This window comes from Podarcis bocagei, assembly GCF_964188305.1.
Source record: "Podarcis bocagei genome assembly, chromosome: 1".
Taxonomy (NCBI): domain Eukaryota; kingdom Metazoa; phylum Chordata; class Lepidosauria; order Squamata; family Lacertidae; genus Podarcis; species Podarcis bocagei.
The window spans coordinates 43,853,642-43,870,960 of NC_138125.1; the positions used below are offsets into that span (position 1 = coordinate 43,853,642).

Consider the following 17,319-nt stretch of genomic DNA (forward strand, 5'->3'; position numbering starts at 1 on the left):
GAACAAAATTTTTGGATTTTTTGGGGTTAGGTCCCAATCGCTAATAATTTAAATAAGCATCAATTATAGGCACACTAACAGTCTATTTGAACAGCTCCAGGCACTTTATAAATGTTTGTGCTGTTCAATTGTCACAACTGAGCAACAGGCAGATTATCCAAAATGAAGAATATCCTGATGTCTGGGACGGACTGTTTCCGTGAAAATTCAGCTCTCCTTATTTCCACTCACCTGCATGGGAGAATGACTGGCACGAGCATGAATCCTGCTCTCTCTCCTGACAGCCGGCTTCCTAACAACAGCCAGACATGCTTTGCGTACAGCACACAGGGCTGCTTTGTCTCCTGTCTAGCTGATGCAGCTGCCTACCAATTCATGCAGAATCCTGTCAACTTCTAGGTCTTCTGCTGCCAAAAAGCTCTCACTATTTATTACTTTGGTTGGTCTGAGTTTTGTAACCATACATGGCAGCTGCAGGAACAATTGTCTGACTTTGCAACAGCTGTGCAGGGTGGAAACTGGCAGCCCCATTGGGAGTGATAGAATCAGACAATCATAGAAGTGTAGAGTTGGAAGGGGTTCCTGAGGGTCATCTAGTCCAACCCCCTGCGATGCAGGGATCTCAACTAAAGTATCTATCACACATGGCCATCCAACCTCTGCTGAACAACCTCCAAGGAAGAAGAGTCCACCACTTTCTGAAGGAGTGAAAAGCAAAAGCGCACTCAAAGATCTCCAAACTGTCATCCACCCCTGCCTGAATCCTATCTTCTTCTTTTTTAAACATAACTTTTTATTGGGCTTTATAAACAAGGATCATAAATGATACAAATTAATAGACCAAGTCTTCACATGTCATTTGTATATCACAAAAAAACAGAATAATATATCTGCAGTAATGTCTGCAACATATGGTTCATTATTAGTGGTCAATGTATATGTTCTTGGTTTGTGAATTGGTTTAAAAAATAACAATAACAAAGGCGAAACAGGATAGAACAGAGTTAACAGATAACATTGAATATTGCATAGCCAAATGCCTAATCGGGGGCCCTTGAATCCTTCCTTCCTTTTAACACACTTCTAGACATCACAAAATTGACTCAGACTGGCTGTGCAGATAGACACGCCAATGCAAGAGGAGCTGACAATAAGTATATCATCATGCACACAGGAGAGCAAGTATAAACTCCATTTAAAAGTATTGTAATTGGAGTGTTTTCAGCAGAAATTTAATTCTGTAAACAGATCTTTGAGATATCAGAAAAGGGACACTGCCAACAGTTTTGAATTTTTCCCAAAAAGGGAAAATCCAAAGAAAATGTGGGGGTGGGAGATATGGGCTTGCATTTTGATAAGAACAACATTGTGCAGATGCTATAACCTGATCCCACCCAAAAAAACCCTGCATGCATGAGAAGCATTTATCCCACAATTCATCCCATTTGGAAGCATCCTGAGTGATAGAAAGTGACTGGTTGGGTTTAATACACACACAACTATAGGGCAACAGTTGTAGGAAAAAAGAGAATAAAGCCAGTTTGTCTTCCCCACCCTGGTTTATTTATTTTATTTAAATGGGGTTTTGTACATTTTGTTCATGTTCAGGGAGGCCCATGACAGAAATCTGCATAAACTTTGCATATGCTAATTTATGGATGCAGATGCAAATATAGCCCAACTTTCAGAGGCAAAGCAGCCCTTTATAAGCAAAGAGTTGTGTGTGTTTGTGTATGTATGTGTGTTTTAAAGGTTTTCAGAAATAGAAGTCCCCTCTTCATCTTAGAATTCCCCCCACCAGTGGGGCTCTAGACCAGTTTGGGGAACATAGTAAGCTGTCTTCTACTGAGTCAGACCATTGCTCCATCTAGCTCAGTATTGTCCACTGCAGCCTTTATCAGCCTTGGGTCCCCAGATGTTGTTGGACTACAACTCCCATCCTCCTTGACTACCTGCTAGCTAGGGATGGTGGGAGTTGTAGTCCCACAACATTTGGGTACACAAGATTGAGAAAACGCTGGCTTATTGATTTGCCTCTAGCTTTTCAGATGGAGATCTCTCCCAGTCCTGCCTGAAGATGCAGGGTTTGAAGTTAACACCATCTATGCGCAAAGCAAATGCCCTACCACTAAGCTACAGCCACTTCCCAGGGGATTTGAAGGGAAGAATTTACATCCAGTTTGTCTAAGTTTCCCTGTGAGGGTCCACCCCTCAATCCTGTTATTTCAGTAAATGCAAGATGGGGATAGTTCCTCCTTCAATTTCTCTGTAGTGGTAAAGACAAATGAGCAAAGCTGGTTGGTTACCCTATTCCAGCTATCATGTAATATCCTCCCAAACATGACAGACAGCTGTCTGGGTATGTTCACAGAAGAGATGAATGACTGTTGAGTGGATAGCAAAACTTGTCCCATGGAGAGATACAGCCCCACGCTTCCTGCCCTGTGCTTAGTGAAATAGTATTGGGCTGATTCAAGGCTCCAGACATAAAAGGATTCCTGAGCTGATTTTGCAGCATCTGAAAGTGGCGGCTTTTGAAAGCTACATGAGAGTACGGAGTCAGTAGTTCTCCTGAGCTTTAAACATGAAGAGAAGAGTAAAATACAAAAAAGACAATTCCCTGGAGCAGTCAGTTCAAAGAAACAGAGGATGCTGAGAAGGCAAGTCTGAGCTTGAATGAACAACCTTTATTCCTGCTAATTGCTTGGGGCCTTTTTTTAGTTGAACATCAAACTCTCACAGAGACAGGCACAGTAATAACAAGGCAGAAGCCCCATTTCAGTGTCGCAGCTAACATTCCTTTTTTCTGTCTATGTCTCAAGAGAGCACATTTCATCAAAGATAGTTTACGTTACATGCTTGTCCATTTTATTGCAGAATTTGTCTATTTTTACAGTAGAAATACATGAAAACACCCATGAAGTGCAATAGAATTTGCAACAAAATATGCACACAAATGCTGTGATTTAAGGGGAGGAATTGTTCCCCATCTCTATCCAGCACTGAAGGTTGCCAACTTTTGATCTGTTTCTCCTCCTGTGCCTTTAACAGCAGAGTGGTAACGTAGCAGGGAGAAGAGAGTAGGAATAAATGAATAGTTCTTCAAATGAAGAAGTGCAGAAAGTGAAGGATTGGGACCTGTGTTTTTAACTTGTTCATAAACAATATCAAGTTAGGGGTGAGCAGTGAGGTGGCCAGGTTTGCTGATTATACTAAATTATTCAGGGTCATTAAAACAAAAAGAGATAGTGAAGAGTTCTCCTACCTCCGGTTGTGGGACTGGAAGTGAAGAGAAAGAAGATGCTGACAAAGCCAGTCCCTTGTTTACATTCAGGATGGGGAACAGGATTCAGTAGGCTGCTACCATGGGCAATAAAGCCAAGGTGAACCCCCCCCCCTTTAAAGTGCTGAATCTCCATAGACATGGGCTTCACTCAAATACCAACAACTTCAGGTTCTGCAATTGTAGCTGACTGGGAGTTCTTGTGCAACAAACCTGCTTCCCCAAAAGAGTACATTTTTGGTGAAAGGGAAAATGATAGGAAAACGCAGCTGAAGGGTAGGATAACCCTTACCTTGAGGGAACATCATCTAACCACCCTGCAAACGTATCAGAATGAATGGTCATTAAATTTCATTATTACTATTTTCACTTATGAGTCGCTTCCCACAAGGCAATCATTTTTGTTATATAGGTTAGATGGTTGTTGTGTCATAATGTTCTCTCACACTTTCCCATGCATTTCCCCATACAGTGGTGCCCCGCAAGACGAATGCCTCGCAAGACGAAAAACTCGCTAGACGAAAGGGTTTTTCGGTTTTGCGTTGCTTCGCTAGACGAATTTCCCTATGGGCTTGCTTCACAAGACGAAAACGTCTTGCGCTTTTTTCTTAAAGCCGCTTGGAGAGGCGCAGTTGCAACGGACCGTGCTTCGCAAGACGAAAAACATCGCAAGACGAAAAGACTCGCGGAACGAATTATTTTCGTCTTGCGAGGCACCACTGTAACTTCCCTTATCACAAAAAAGTCTGATCTTTTGGGGAAGCAGGTATGTTGCTCAAGGCCTCTTGTTCATTATTACACAACTTGAATTTGCCAGTATGTGATTGACTCCCACTCCAAAATAGTGACAGTCTAAAAGCACTTCTACTTCTTTATTGTCTCCACACTAGACAATAATTTTTGCCACCCTTACCTGGAGATGCCAGAGACTGAGCCAGAGATATTCTGCATGCAAAACATATGCTCTGTCACTGAGCTATATCCCTTCCCCTACTACTGAGCTAGTAAAAAGTAAAGTTTGCTTAATTATCTCTTTGTCCTCCCCCCTTGATTTTTTTTTCCACAAATGAAAACTTTGAAAATATCAGATGGCTCAGAAGGACTCGCCTCCATTTACTCCATTTGTCATCTGACCCCAATTTCATTTCATTCCTACAATCATGTGGCACTTACCTCTTTAGACAGGAAGCGTATTAACTCATGATATATTATCTCTCTATACACTGTTAATAAAAAAGCAATTCAAACAGTCCACAAACCATAGGCGTCCAATTTAAAGATGATTTGCTGCATACTAATTAACCATTATGCTTCACTGGATCTGGATACACCACTCTGAAGCTTAAATGCACTGTTGCATAAAACAGCAGCCTGTTAAATGCAGCTATTACCAAAATGAAAGAGGGGGCAGAGTACAGAGAGGTCTCTGAGGAAACCCGATACTAAAAGACCCGCAGAGAGAGAGAGAGAGAGATTACTCAACTCTCTGCTGACAACTGGGATATTGGTGCCAGGGAAAATCTTGGGCACTGGGCAGGAGGGCAGGCTATGATAGTAATAAGGTTTCTCCTTCTTAGACCATGGGGATTTGCTTTACTGTCATCTATGGGAGAGGAAAATGAGATTGCAATTCCATTTAGTCTCCACTGAAGCAGAAAGAGGCTGATATCAAATACCAGGAGCCTTTTGCAGTGCACTGCTTTGAAGAGGGTACAGCTGGGAAACGCAAGGATATATTTTAAAGGAAATAGCACTACATACACTTGCTTTTAGTGAGCCAGAATCCTCCTCAGCCATCAGTAAATGCCCTTGGACAAGCCTAAGCTACCCTAAAGTGTTGTTGTGAAGATGAACTGGGATCTTAAGAGTATCACAAGAAGCCTCCACACATACTGTATGAATTAGCCCAAACCCTAGCCTAGGCCAGGGGATAGGAAGCTATTTTCAACCTGAGGGCTGTATTTCCTTCAGGCCAGTCTTCTGGATGACACATGTCACTGGCAGGCCGGGCCAGAGGGAAGAGAGGGTAGGCTCATTTCTGCATACCCAGCCCATCTAGGCAAGCAATAAGGAAGCATTATCAGAGTTCAAGGGCACATTCCAGCCAGGGCAGAAACACTCAAGGAGAATGCAAAGCAGAGCCAGTGATGGATGCTGCTGAATGGGAGGTGGCTTTTGCCTGGGGAGAATCCCAAATGCAGACAGAGAGGCTTGGAGGGCTGCATTTGGCTCCCAGGCCTGAGGTTCCCCACCCCTGTGCTAGACCTTCCTTTGATGCCCTTCCAAAGTATGGCAGGTAGGCAACAAGGTCAGGACCTTTTCTGTGGTGGCATTAAGATGTCAGGGCGCTCTGCCTAAGGTGAAGCTCCACACTGCTTGCTTGCTTTACGCTCAGCAGCCAAGACTCCAACCCCAACCAGGCAGTTTAAGGCACCGGCTGTTTAAAAGGATTCTGATTTTTTAATCAATTTTTACTTTGAAGGATTAATGTGATTTTGAATATGTTGTTTTGATTTTGGTATATTTGCTATAGTTAATAAAACAAACCAACTTTGATTTTTGATTTTTTTACAGAATGGCTGGACAGAATTTATCTTTAAAAAAACTCTGAATTCCACCACTTCTCAATATTTATGTGGTGCCACTTTTCTCAGGTCCATCATATTGCTCCTAAAAACATACAATTTCCTGGCAATGTTTAGCTCTGTCCCTTAGTCCTTGCACTCAACTCAAGCTATATGTAACTCCATGTGCTTACATTCATCCGCTCTTACTCTGGTCCTGCTCTTTATCATCTGTCTGGATTTTCAAAAATTGGACGGGCAGAGCTCTTTTTTTGATGGTGCCCTTTTAGAAGACTGAATGTGCAAATACTGGTTTCAGTTCTACTCCTTTAGCTCCCTCTCGGGGTTATAGCATGGCATAGCACATCAAAGGAACAGTAAGCCTTGGGGCCCTTCCAGGCAATCAGTTTGTCACATAAGAATTGCTTGGTTTGCAATTCATTCATTGTGAGGATCCAGGCATACAATGTGGTGTTGTTGGGGAAATGGACTTTCCTCCATAGCCAGATACTTTGACTATGGGTCAGATCAACATAATGGAAAACATTGTTTCTTGCTGTGTGAACAAGTTTTCCTGAGCTCCGGGTCACAAACTCTCCCATTCTCCCAGCTTTCTGGCATGCAAAACAGGAGCCGATGAGAAGCATACATTTCCACTTTTAAACAAGCTACAGTGCCCTGTAACATTTGAACATCAGGGACTGTGGTTTGTTTAATTAAATTTGAGTAGGTGTGATAGTGAACATTGTCTCACTGACATCCAATGAACATGCACATTGTGGCAATTTCCACTCCTGGTTTCTGTTCCCGACAGAATTCTCCAAAATCCCTAGCTACAGGTTAGCCACCTCTGCCATACTCTCGCTAGCTTTGCATTGTCCACACTGACTGGCAGCAGCTGTCCGAGATTTCAGCCTGAGGTATCTCCCAATACTACCTGAAGATCCCAGAGATTCAGCATGGTACCTTCTGCACACAAAGCAGAAGCTCTCTCACTGAGCTGCAGCCCTTTTTTTCACTGGGGGCATTCATATTTCAAACTCTCCCATCACTAAGGCAGATGGAAAAGTTCCATTTGGGAAATGTTCTCAGCACTTGGGGGAAAGTGCTGTGCAAATATTCAGTGAATGGAAAGGGTTGCCCTACTTAGCCAACTGCAGTTTACATCCTAGTAACATCATGCTACATTGTGCATGAACAAATTCCCCACATGTCTGTATATTTACAATGTAAACCTGGCCCATCAGAGGCATGCAGGGACGGCTTCTGTAAATCCCTGGAAAATAGGGGCACTTGGAGGGTCTGACATTGTATTTCCCAAGAGCCCACCGCACTGCAAGATACAGTTTCTACACAAATCACCTTTAGGCTATTCAGTAGTGGAGCACATTTCACAAAAAGCTCCCCCTCTCCCCCCCATTCCCAATGACTTTTGTGCCTCCTCCCCTCTTCATTCTTTGCCATCTCTGTGTTTATCTAACATGCCTCGACCGTATGGCGAAGTCTGTAAAGCCCTGAGTCACTCGCAGCCTTACACAAAAAGGCATTTACTGCCAAATGTACTGTTTAAAAGCTCTTTAAACTCCAGGCCCAAATCCGCGTGTACTTCACACTGGGAGGCGTCGCAGGGCCTGGGCCTGAGGACAATGGCGCACTGTTTCTGGGGAAAGTGCAGACCATGAGAGAGAGAGAGAGGCTTGAGCTGGCTGCGCCGGCCGCCTCTCCCAGCGTGATTTACACTCTCTGTTTCAATGTGTCCATGTGCTCCCTGCAGGCCCGTCATCCATCTTGCCTGAGAAAACAGCCTTGGCCATCTGGGGCTGTAAAACTCTCGCATGCCCCCCCGCTCACCATGTCAACAGGCTTTTCTTTTCTCTCCTCGCAGGCAGCGGGGCAGAGTGTAGGCCCGGCAGCTGAGTTACAGCCTGAGGACTGAATAGGACGCACAGCTTGTGCTGTTCTTGGGCTAATCCTCTTCTCCGTCAGCAGAATGTCACTCGGAAACCATCAGTTTGAGGCAGCTGGAGCTCAGCTCCAAAGTCTGCTTTTAAAAACACGCTTCAGAAGATGCCAAAAGGAAGTGGGCCCTCAGACAGTGGTTGGACAGTGTCATTCTGAGGGCGACAGTCTTGCCTCTTGGCTAGAATCAGTGGCATTCTGGAAAACTGGATTCTGCACCTTTTAATCCTATGTCACTTTCCCCCGTACTTAGTTGCTCAATTTCTAACCAGAGATGCTATTATTATTATTATTATTAGTCCTATTCCTGTGCCTAATAGCAGCCTGATAAAAAATAATTGGTGGTGGTGGTGTAGAGGTAGCAACATTTAAAAAATAGATGTGTTTTGTTTATAAATATCAGGATTTTGTCCTCAAGATCTTAAGATATTCTCACTTAAAGGTGAAAAGTTACAAAGAATTCCAATAGTAACAGGGCTGTATTTGTGTCAAGAGATGTATTCCCTCAGGAGTAATTGCTTGGGGGCCACATACCAAGGATTGGGAGGGCCAAAGTCTTCTTTCTCTGCCCAACATCCCATTTGACATTTAGAAGACATCTGAAGGCAGCCCTGTTCAGGGAAGTTTTTAATGTGTGACATTTTAATGTATTTTTCATCTTTGTTGGAAGCCGCCCAGAGTGGCTGGAAAACCCAGCCAGATGGGTGGGGTACAAATAATAAATTATTATTATTATTATTATTATTATTATTATTATTATTATTATCATCATCATCATCATCATCATTATTATTATTATTATTATTATTATTATTATTATTATTAGCTTTCATAGTGCATGAGGACAGAAGCCCTTCCACAGTTGCCATTCCGATGAACTGTGCCCCTTCCCCACAGTGTGACAATTTTTTTAGAATTAAAAATAAACCTCTCATTGGCAAAAATGAGAAGTGTTTTTCCTCTAAGCCCAACTGACATGCGAGTGAGGGCAGGAGGAGAGGCTAGTCCTGGCTGGAGATGCAAGGAACTGAACATTTTCCTATAAAATGTTTTGCTTTTATGCCTGAGGCCTAGATGATCACATGATTTGACCGATTTACAGTGGTGCCTCGCAAGACGAAATTAATTCGTTCCGCAAGTCTCTTCGTCTTGCGGTTTTTTCGTCTTGCGATGCAAGGTATCCCATAGGAATGTATTGAAAATCAATTAATGTGTTCCTAGGGAAACCGCCTTCAGACCAGGTCCGGGGACAGTCTGTCCCCGGACCTCTTCTGAAGGCTGGGGGGGGGGACAAGGGCTTTTCTTCCCACCCCCAGCATTTTAAAAAACCCTGGGACAGCGGAGGACTTCTCCGCTGTCCGGGCGATCTTAAAATGCTGGCGGGCGGCATTTTAAAATCGCCCCGGGACAGCGGAGGACTTCTCCGCTGTCCGGGGTGATTTAAAAGCCCCTGGGAAGGCAGGCAGGGGGGACAAAGACTTTCGCCCCCCGCCCGCCTTCAGAAGGTGTTCCCGCCCCCCCGCCCGGCTTCGCAGCAGCGCTACGAAGCCCGGCGGCTGGGGCAGGTGTTCCCCCCCCGCCCGGCTTCGCAGCAGCGCTACGAAGCCCGGCGGCTGGGGCAGGTGTCCCCCCCCCCGCCCGGCTTCGCAGCAGCGCTACGAAGCCCGGCGGCTGGGGCAGGTGTTCCCCCCCCGCCCGGCTTCGCAGCAGCGCTACGAAGCCCGGCGGCTGGGGCAGGTGTTCCCCCCCGCCCGGCTTCGCAGCAGATCTCCCCGCAGCCGCTTGCTTCAAAAGAGGTCCGGGACCTCTTTTGAAGCAAGCGGCTGCGGGGAGAAGCGCAGCCGCTTGCTTCAAAAGAGGTCCGGGGGCGCTTCCCGCTGCCCCCGGACCTCTTTTGAAGCAAGGGGCGGTGGGGAGAAGCGATCTCCCCACAGCCGCTTGCTTCAAAAGAGGTCCGGGACCTCTTTTGAAGCAAGCGGCTGCGGGGAGAAGCGCAGCCGCTTGCTTCAAAAGAGGTCCGGGGGCGCTTCCCGCTGCCCCCGGACCTCTTTTGAAGCAAGGGGCGGTGGGGAGAAGCGATCTCCCCGCAGCCGCTTGCTTCAAAAGAGGTCCGGGGGCAGCGGGAAGCGCTTCCGCTGCCCCCGGACCTCTTTTGAAGCAAGGGGCGGTGGGGAGAAGTGATCTCCCCGCCGCCCCTTGCTTCAAAAGAGAAGACCCGCTGTCCCCGGGGCAAGCTTCGTTTTGCGAAGCAAGCCCGTAGGGAAATTCGTCTTGCGAGGCAACTCGAAAACGAAAAAACCTTTCGTTTTGCGAGTTTTTCGTCTCGCGAGGCGTTCGTCTTGCGGGGTACCACTGTATCTTAAGTCAACTGATATTGCAGTGGGCCCAGCCAACATTTCCACTTTCCAGTGTTGTAGAATGAATTATGAGAGTTGTATTGAGTTTTGATGGGTGTCGGGGACAGAACAGGTTCACACATCCTTACTCAGCCAGCTCACTGGTTAGGCTTGGGCAAGTCATCATCTCTCCTCTTGACTCACATGCCGCGGTTGTTCTGAGGGTAACTCTGTGTACCACACCATGAGTTCTTCAGAGGAAGGGTGCAATACAAAAATGGTCAGTAAAAGGTATAAAGGTAAAGGACCCCTGGACAGTTAAGTCCAGTCAAAGGCAACTATGGGGTGCAATGCTCATCTCGCTTTTCAGGCCAAGGGCGCCAGTTTTCAATTTCATTGTTCTGTATGGGACAATGACAATAAAGATATCGTATCATCGTATCGTATCATATCATATCGTATCGTTTGTCCACAGACAGCTTTCTGGGTCATGTGGCCAGCATGACTAAACCGCTACTGGCGCAATGGAACACCATCACAGAAGCCAGAGTGCATGGAAACTCCATTTACCTTCCCGCCGCAGCTGTACCTATTTATCTACTTGTACTGGTGTGCAGGGACGCGGACTTATAAAAAATATTGGGGGGGCCCGGGAAAGCTCATGAATAATAAATAAGCTCATGAATATGCAAATAAAGTGGCGCCGCCTCCTCGTGAGCAAATAGGGGAGAGCGTGCTGCGCCTATTAATCAGCTCCGGAGCGGAAATTGGGTGGAGCTTTTGCTCGGGAGGGAGGGCAGGAGGCATGCAGCCCGACCCTGTGCATTTTGGGCTGGGGGAGGGGCGGTGATGGCGCTCTGCTGGAGGGGCGCCGGAGATTATTGGGGGGGCGGAGCCCCCCCAAACGAATTTTTGAGGGGGCTCGGGCCCCCTCAAGCCCCATGGAGTCGGCGCCTATGCTGGTGTGCTTTTGAACTGCTAGGTTTGCAGGAGCTGGGACAGAGCAACAGGAGCTCACCCCATTGTGCGGATTCGAACTGCTGACCTTCCAATCAGCAAGCCCAAGAAGCTCAGTGGTTTAGATCTCAGCATCACTCACTGTCATCAGTACAAATAAACTTTAGGATATGATTCCTCTTGGTTTACCTAAGGAGGGCACGGACAGTGCCATGACGACATCCTAGGGAAGGGCAAAGATGGGACTGTTTCCCAGAACCATTTCAAGGGACTCACCTGCTTCACTGGCTATTGAAATGTGCACTTGGTATAAGACTCAGAGTCAGAGCAGACAGAGTGGTTTGGGAGCTGTAGCTGCAGCACTGAAGGTGCGGTACAATGAATATCAGAAACTGGCACCTATATCTCTTGCTTGAGTCCTGCTAGTGCAGTTACTGCATGCTATCTCAAGATGTCACAGCTGAGGAAGCATCACTGAACAACTAACAAAGCATGGGCGGTCCAGGATGAATACACCACGAATGCACTATTATTGCATCAATGACATGCTGCAGATGACACTTGCAAAAAAACATCAGTTTGGATGGGCCTTAGGAAACTGCCTTAAGTTATACCAAGTCAGAACACTGGCCCAGCTAGCTCAGTACTGTCATCTCTGATGGGCAATAGTTCTCTAGCATGCCAGGAAAGAGTTTTTCCCAACTGCACTGGGAGAGAGACCCCAGAGATGGACTGAGGGAGCGTTTGCATACTATAGCCTTTCCATCACCCCTTCTCTTTTCAGTCTGCTGCAGTAAGCAAGATTTCCATGTTCGCCCCACAAGACATCAGAGAGGTAGCTGCGTAAGTGGATTGTTGCAGCACTGGAGCAGAAAGCAAGTTTCCAAATAATTTTCAGCTTCCCCAAAGCTGTTAAAGCAGCAGCAGCACCTCTGCATCAGGAGCTAGCAGCCTTGGCAACATGTACTAATACTGGGGCTGAGGGATGGGACTGAGTCCAAGCAGAGAACTGGAACCAAAGGGAGCCATTTGGGAAAATACTCACCCTGCCTTTGTTGTCCATTGTAATAGCAATCTGCATCCTTCTTCCCCTGCGGAAAGCAACCAGCTGATCAATCTCTTCTTCACTGATGTCTGGGGCCTCCCCTGGGCTCACAAGACACTCTGATCCCCGTTTTTCACTCACAACCCGCTTTCCCTAGAAAAGGCAGAATCAGAATATGCTGTTTCTTGCCCTGTACAGTATGTATAGAAAGGTGCATATTTAGAGTAAGTATGCCTATTTGGTGCTGAAAAAAACAAGTATAATAAATAGCAAATTCCATTCATTGATAGCTACCAGTTGTAATCAATCTAATTCCGAAAAGAAATATTTCAGCCAGAAATTCAATACAATGAACCTTTTTGGATAATGTATAAGATGTGTTAGCATTGTAATTTTGTTGCACTAATCAAGACTGAAGTAACAAGTGTTCTCTTAATTTTTTGTCAGCATTTAGGAGGGCTGTGTAAAGATCAGCTAACTCCCTTCGGGGTTGATGAATTTTCTTAGCTTCCGAGCCAAAAAATTCTCATCATGGGAATTGTTTTCCTGGATGAAAACCAAGATGACTAAGCAAAATATAGCAGAGATGATATAACTTTTATTCCATGTAATTGAAAATATCACTATGTTTTGAGGGTAGCACACAGATTACTTAGATAATAATAATAATAATAATAATAATAATAATAATAATAATAATAATAATTTATTATTTGTACCCCGCCCATCTGGCTGGGTTTCCCCAGCCACTCTGGGCGGCTTCCATAGAAACCAAAAAACACTAGAATATCATACATTAAAAACTTCCCTGAACAGGGCTGCCTTAAGATGTCTTCTGAATGTCAGGTAGTTGTTTATCGTTTTGACATCTGATGGGAGGGCGTTCCACAGGGCGGGCGCCACTACCGAAAAGGCCCTCTGCCTGGTTCCCTGTAGCTTTGCTTCTCGCAATGAGGGAACCGCCAGAAGGCTCTCGGCGCTGGACCTCAGCGTCCGGGCAGAACGATGGGGGTGGAGACGCTCCTTCAGGTAGAACGCATAGACTCAGAGTAACAGAGTCAACTAATGACGTCAAAGACTTCTGTTAGCACAACAGGGCTTTCTGCCCCCTCCTCCCTCATGCACCCCAAAATTGGCTCGAGGGGAGTTGGGGGAACCCCCAGAACAGTATGCCAGGGCAGGAAAGGAGAATCATTCCACCCGGCCCACTTTGCAGTAATTTATGAAAATGAATGAGAGAAATGACTGAAACACATTTTCATACCAAAATATACCACATGCAACATTAATAACAGAATTCGAACTGCAAGAAAAAATCTGACTAAACACGAAGGGTGGAATCCAATGTAGTGCTAAGGTTTTTTTTTAGAATTTATGCTTGTGCAACAGAATGTTTTCCCCATTTCCTCTCCCATACACCCCCTTAATCTGTTCTAGGAGTTTCCCCAAAGTTCTGGAACAGATTTCAGGTGGATAGTGGAAAGGGGCGGGGGGAGTCCTGTTGTATGAGCAGAAATTCTTACACTGATGGGACTTGTTAGTAAAATACTGCCCCAAACCCTCATTGCTTCTGACATCTTCAACCTGTATTAGCACTCATGGAAATATTCTTTTTAGAAATGCCTAAGAACAGAAAAGACTTGTATTTCAAGCTTTCATACTGCAGGGCAGGGCTATTTTTCTAGAAAAAGAGGTGCTGGAACTGACCATGAACACCTCCCTCATTCTCTTATAATGGCGATGGAGCCCACCTTAGAGGTGCCAGAACTGAGTTCTGGTGAGTTCTGGCTGGGGGGAAAAAGCCCTGCTACTGGGGCTTCAAAGCACCAACCCCTTCTATGTCCTCTTCCTGTCTTTGAGGTCTTGATTCTGACAGCATGTAGTTGAATCCAAACATGTTGCTCAAGTCAAGGATCTGCCATTGCCTTCTTTAATCTTATTGTAAGAGATTCATATTACGCTCTGCTTGTATGTCAACACAGCCTAATGTGATGTGTTGTTTTGACTGCCACTGCGAACGAAACAGATGTCGTCACCGAGCTGTCCCCAAAGATGTCTAGAGAGCTTTTTGAAGTGGTGGAAATGAATTTACAATCCTATCAGGCAGTAAAAGACTGAAGGGTCACTTACAATCTGAGAGCAAGCTGCTTTTTCCGACTGCTGGAGATTTACTATTTGTGACAATGATTCCCAATTGACTAAAGCCTATATGTTGTATAGGAGGAACATTCTCACAAAGCTTACCACCCAAATGCTGACTTACTCAGCAAGCAATAATATGGACTTCATTAAAAGTTTGATTAGTGCTGAATAAGTATCCTCTGTGGATTGTAAATGCATTTGCTCGCAGATGAAGCTCACTGGGTGGCCTTGCTGGACTGGAATGTTGGGGAACCAGATTCAAAACCTGCCCTACCATGACTCTTACTGGGTGGCCTTGTGGATCATGCTGGCTTGGGATATTAGTGAACCCAATTCTAACCCTGCTTGCACATGAAGTTTATTGGATTTTTTGGGCTAACTAACAACGTGGGACCCACCTTTTTGCTGAATATATGTTGCTTTGTTTAAACTAGAATGCTTTTACTTGTACTTCATCATTGCAACCTGAATTTGCTGGCATCTCTAGAGATTCAGCCCTTTTAAAAAACAGGCTGGGGGCTCACCTTGGCTTTATTGTCCATGGTAACAGCCAACTGAACCCTCTTCCCCATCCTGAATGTAAACAAGTGATCAGATTCCTCGTCATCTTCCTCCTCCTCACTTCCAATCCCAAAGCTGGAGGCAGGAGGGCCGCTGCTTCCCCATTTCTCACTCACAACTCTTTTCTCCTGCCAATAGGACAAACACTTAGTTAGAAAATGGTCGGGATGTTGCCATATTAACCTCCTCCCTTTCTCTTTTGCCTTAACAGCTGGGGAGAAGAAGCTATGAAAATGTCAGGAGAGCTCTATGACCTCACACTTTTTGCCAGTGATACAAATACTGAGAAATTCTTTCCAAAGAAATAGCTGGTCCTTTTGTTCAATTTGCCAGGCAACCTATAAATCTGGCGAAGGGGGAAAGCATCTCTTCACTTATGAATCTGACATTTGGCTGAAATGTCAAAGGTTTAGGAAAACAGTAGAGTCATCATGGTGTGGATCTTTATTCATGAGAAATAGATGATGCAATAGTGTGTGATGGACTCACTCCAGTCTTTCATAGTCAATTCCCTTCTCTTATTATTTTTAAACCATAGCTCACTGAGGTGTTTAAATTTACTCCTCATTGGAGAGCCACCCCCAAACACATGTTCTTGCACATATTACTGTTACATTTAGGAACCTGTAAATCATTTAGAGAGCTGATAGAGCCTGAAGCCTGATGGTCTCTATATTTATTACATATTGATTTCATAATCCCTCACAGCTAAGACCTCTCTAACCTTGCAAGAATGGAAAGTATAAAAATCCTTCCTTAGCAGGAAGGGGAGATAATGCTTACATTATGGGCTTTGGTGATGGTGATGGTGAGGCCGTCTGGCCTGGCTTTCCTCGACGTGACAGCCATTCCCTCCTGCTCTGCTCGCTTCCTGTCCTCTTCTATTTCCTGCAAAAATGACAGCCAGCTCCTCTATCAGATCAGCTTACAGCAAGCTAGAAACAAAACAATCTCAAACAAAGGGAGAAACAGAGGGGAGCTATGAGAAACTGTACGTTCATCAGCACACATTTGCCGCTGCCACTATATTTGACAATAGCAACATCCAGGTGATGACTATATTTACCAAGGCTTTACTGAGACATGTGATTTCTTCTTCAGAGAGTTGAAGATAGTTTTAAAGACCACCTCTCTCCATATGAACCTACCAGGACCCCCAAGATCATCCTCTGAGGCCTTTCTTTATGTGCCTCCTCCATGAGAGGTCTGGAGGGGGGGCAACATAGGAACGGGCCTTTTCTGCAGTGGATCCTTGTTTGTGGAATACTCTCCTCTGTGAGGTTCAGCTGGCGCCTTCATTAGTCGTCAGGAGAAAACATTCCTTTTTAACCAGACCTTTGGCTGATTGACATCTAATGCACTTTCAAAATGTGTTGTGGAAGGAGGAGACTATTGTGTTGTCTTTGTTTTTGTTTTTATTATGTATTTCGTGTTTCTCATATTGTAATTTAATGATTTTATGTTGTGAACCGCCCTGAGATCTATGGGAATAATAATAATAATAATAATAATAATAATAATAATAATAATTTGATATGGTATGTAGACACTACCTTCACCTCTGGTAAACAGGTTTCATGGGTTTTATATACTGGCATCATTTGATTAACCAAGGGGCCTCAGAAGAAAGAAGTGAACACCATGGGAAGCAATGCATCTCTAAAATAGCCTCCACTCTAGCAAAGACTATTGCCTGTCTCCAGTCTGATTTTCAGTCTCTTAAATCCTGCATGCCCAAACACAGTCTCAATATATTGATTCAGGGTAGACTGCTATTGCACACTTCCTGAATGAAATATAGAGCTGGTATCAGCATACTGATGACAACACACTCTAAAGCTCAGGTTAATCTGACCCAGAAATGTCAATGGATGGTAAACTATGCAGTATTCTGACTCCTATGGGGCACCTTAATGGCCCTTCCACACTTGGTTTGTCCCGCAAATTCTAGTCACGGGTCCAAGAGGGGTTTTCTTTGTCCTGCCCCCACTTTTCCCAGGAAAACCTAATGTTTACTGCTATTCAGAACAAGTACCAATCCACAGAAAACCCAATTGACATTCAGCAGTGAACAGCTGGTTTTCTCTGGTAAAGTGGAGGAACAAAAAAAGTATAGGACTCATGACTAGCAATCATGAGACAAACGAAGTATGAATAGGCCTCAAGTCTATGTAACTGAGGAGGCATCTTGCAGCAGTGCCCAAGCAGAAGTTATCTGGCCATAGGCTTTTCCCCCCATTCCCCTACATGATTGCTGCTCCTTAGGTTCCTTGGTTTAGGCTCCTTAAAATTCTGGCAGCCTGATCTGTTATGCAGAATAATCATTTTGAAATTCCAGTCCTGGTGGGAGTAAATGCTGATTTCTATGTCACCTACGTCAAGTTACTTCAGCCACATCGAGTTACTGGTGTCAGCTGAACAAAGAATGCAACAAACTGAATTTTTCAAAAGAGTTATCAGCATATAGGGCTT

The 17,319-nt window shown here is 44.9% G+C and overlaps 1 protein-coding gene across 2 annotated transcripts in view; it reads right to left on the reverse strand.

The window, feature by feature from the left end:
• Positions 1-17,319, reverse strand: part of CCDC9B (coiled-coil domain containing 9B) — a 54,157-nt gene that overhangs the window by 29,789 nt on the left and 7,049 nt on the right. For both annotated transcript variants that reach the window (XM_081208786.1, XM_081208787.1), the window contains exons 3-5: positions 15,631-15,735; positions 14,811-14,975; positions 12,145-12,297 (exon numbers count right to left, since the gene is read on the reverse strand). In XM_081208786.1, the coding sequence (XP_081064912.1) occupies positions 12,145-12,297; positions 14,811-14,975; positions 15,631-15,735 (423 nt within the window). The remainder of the gene's footprint in view (positions 1-12,144; positions 12,298-14,810; positions 14,976-15,630; positions 15,736-17,319) is intronic.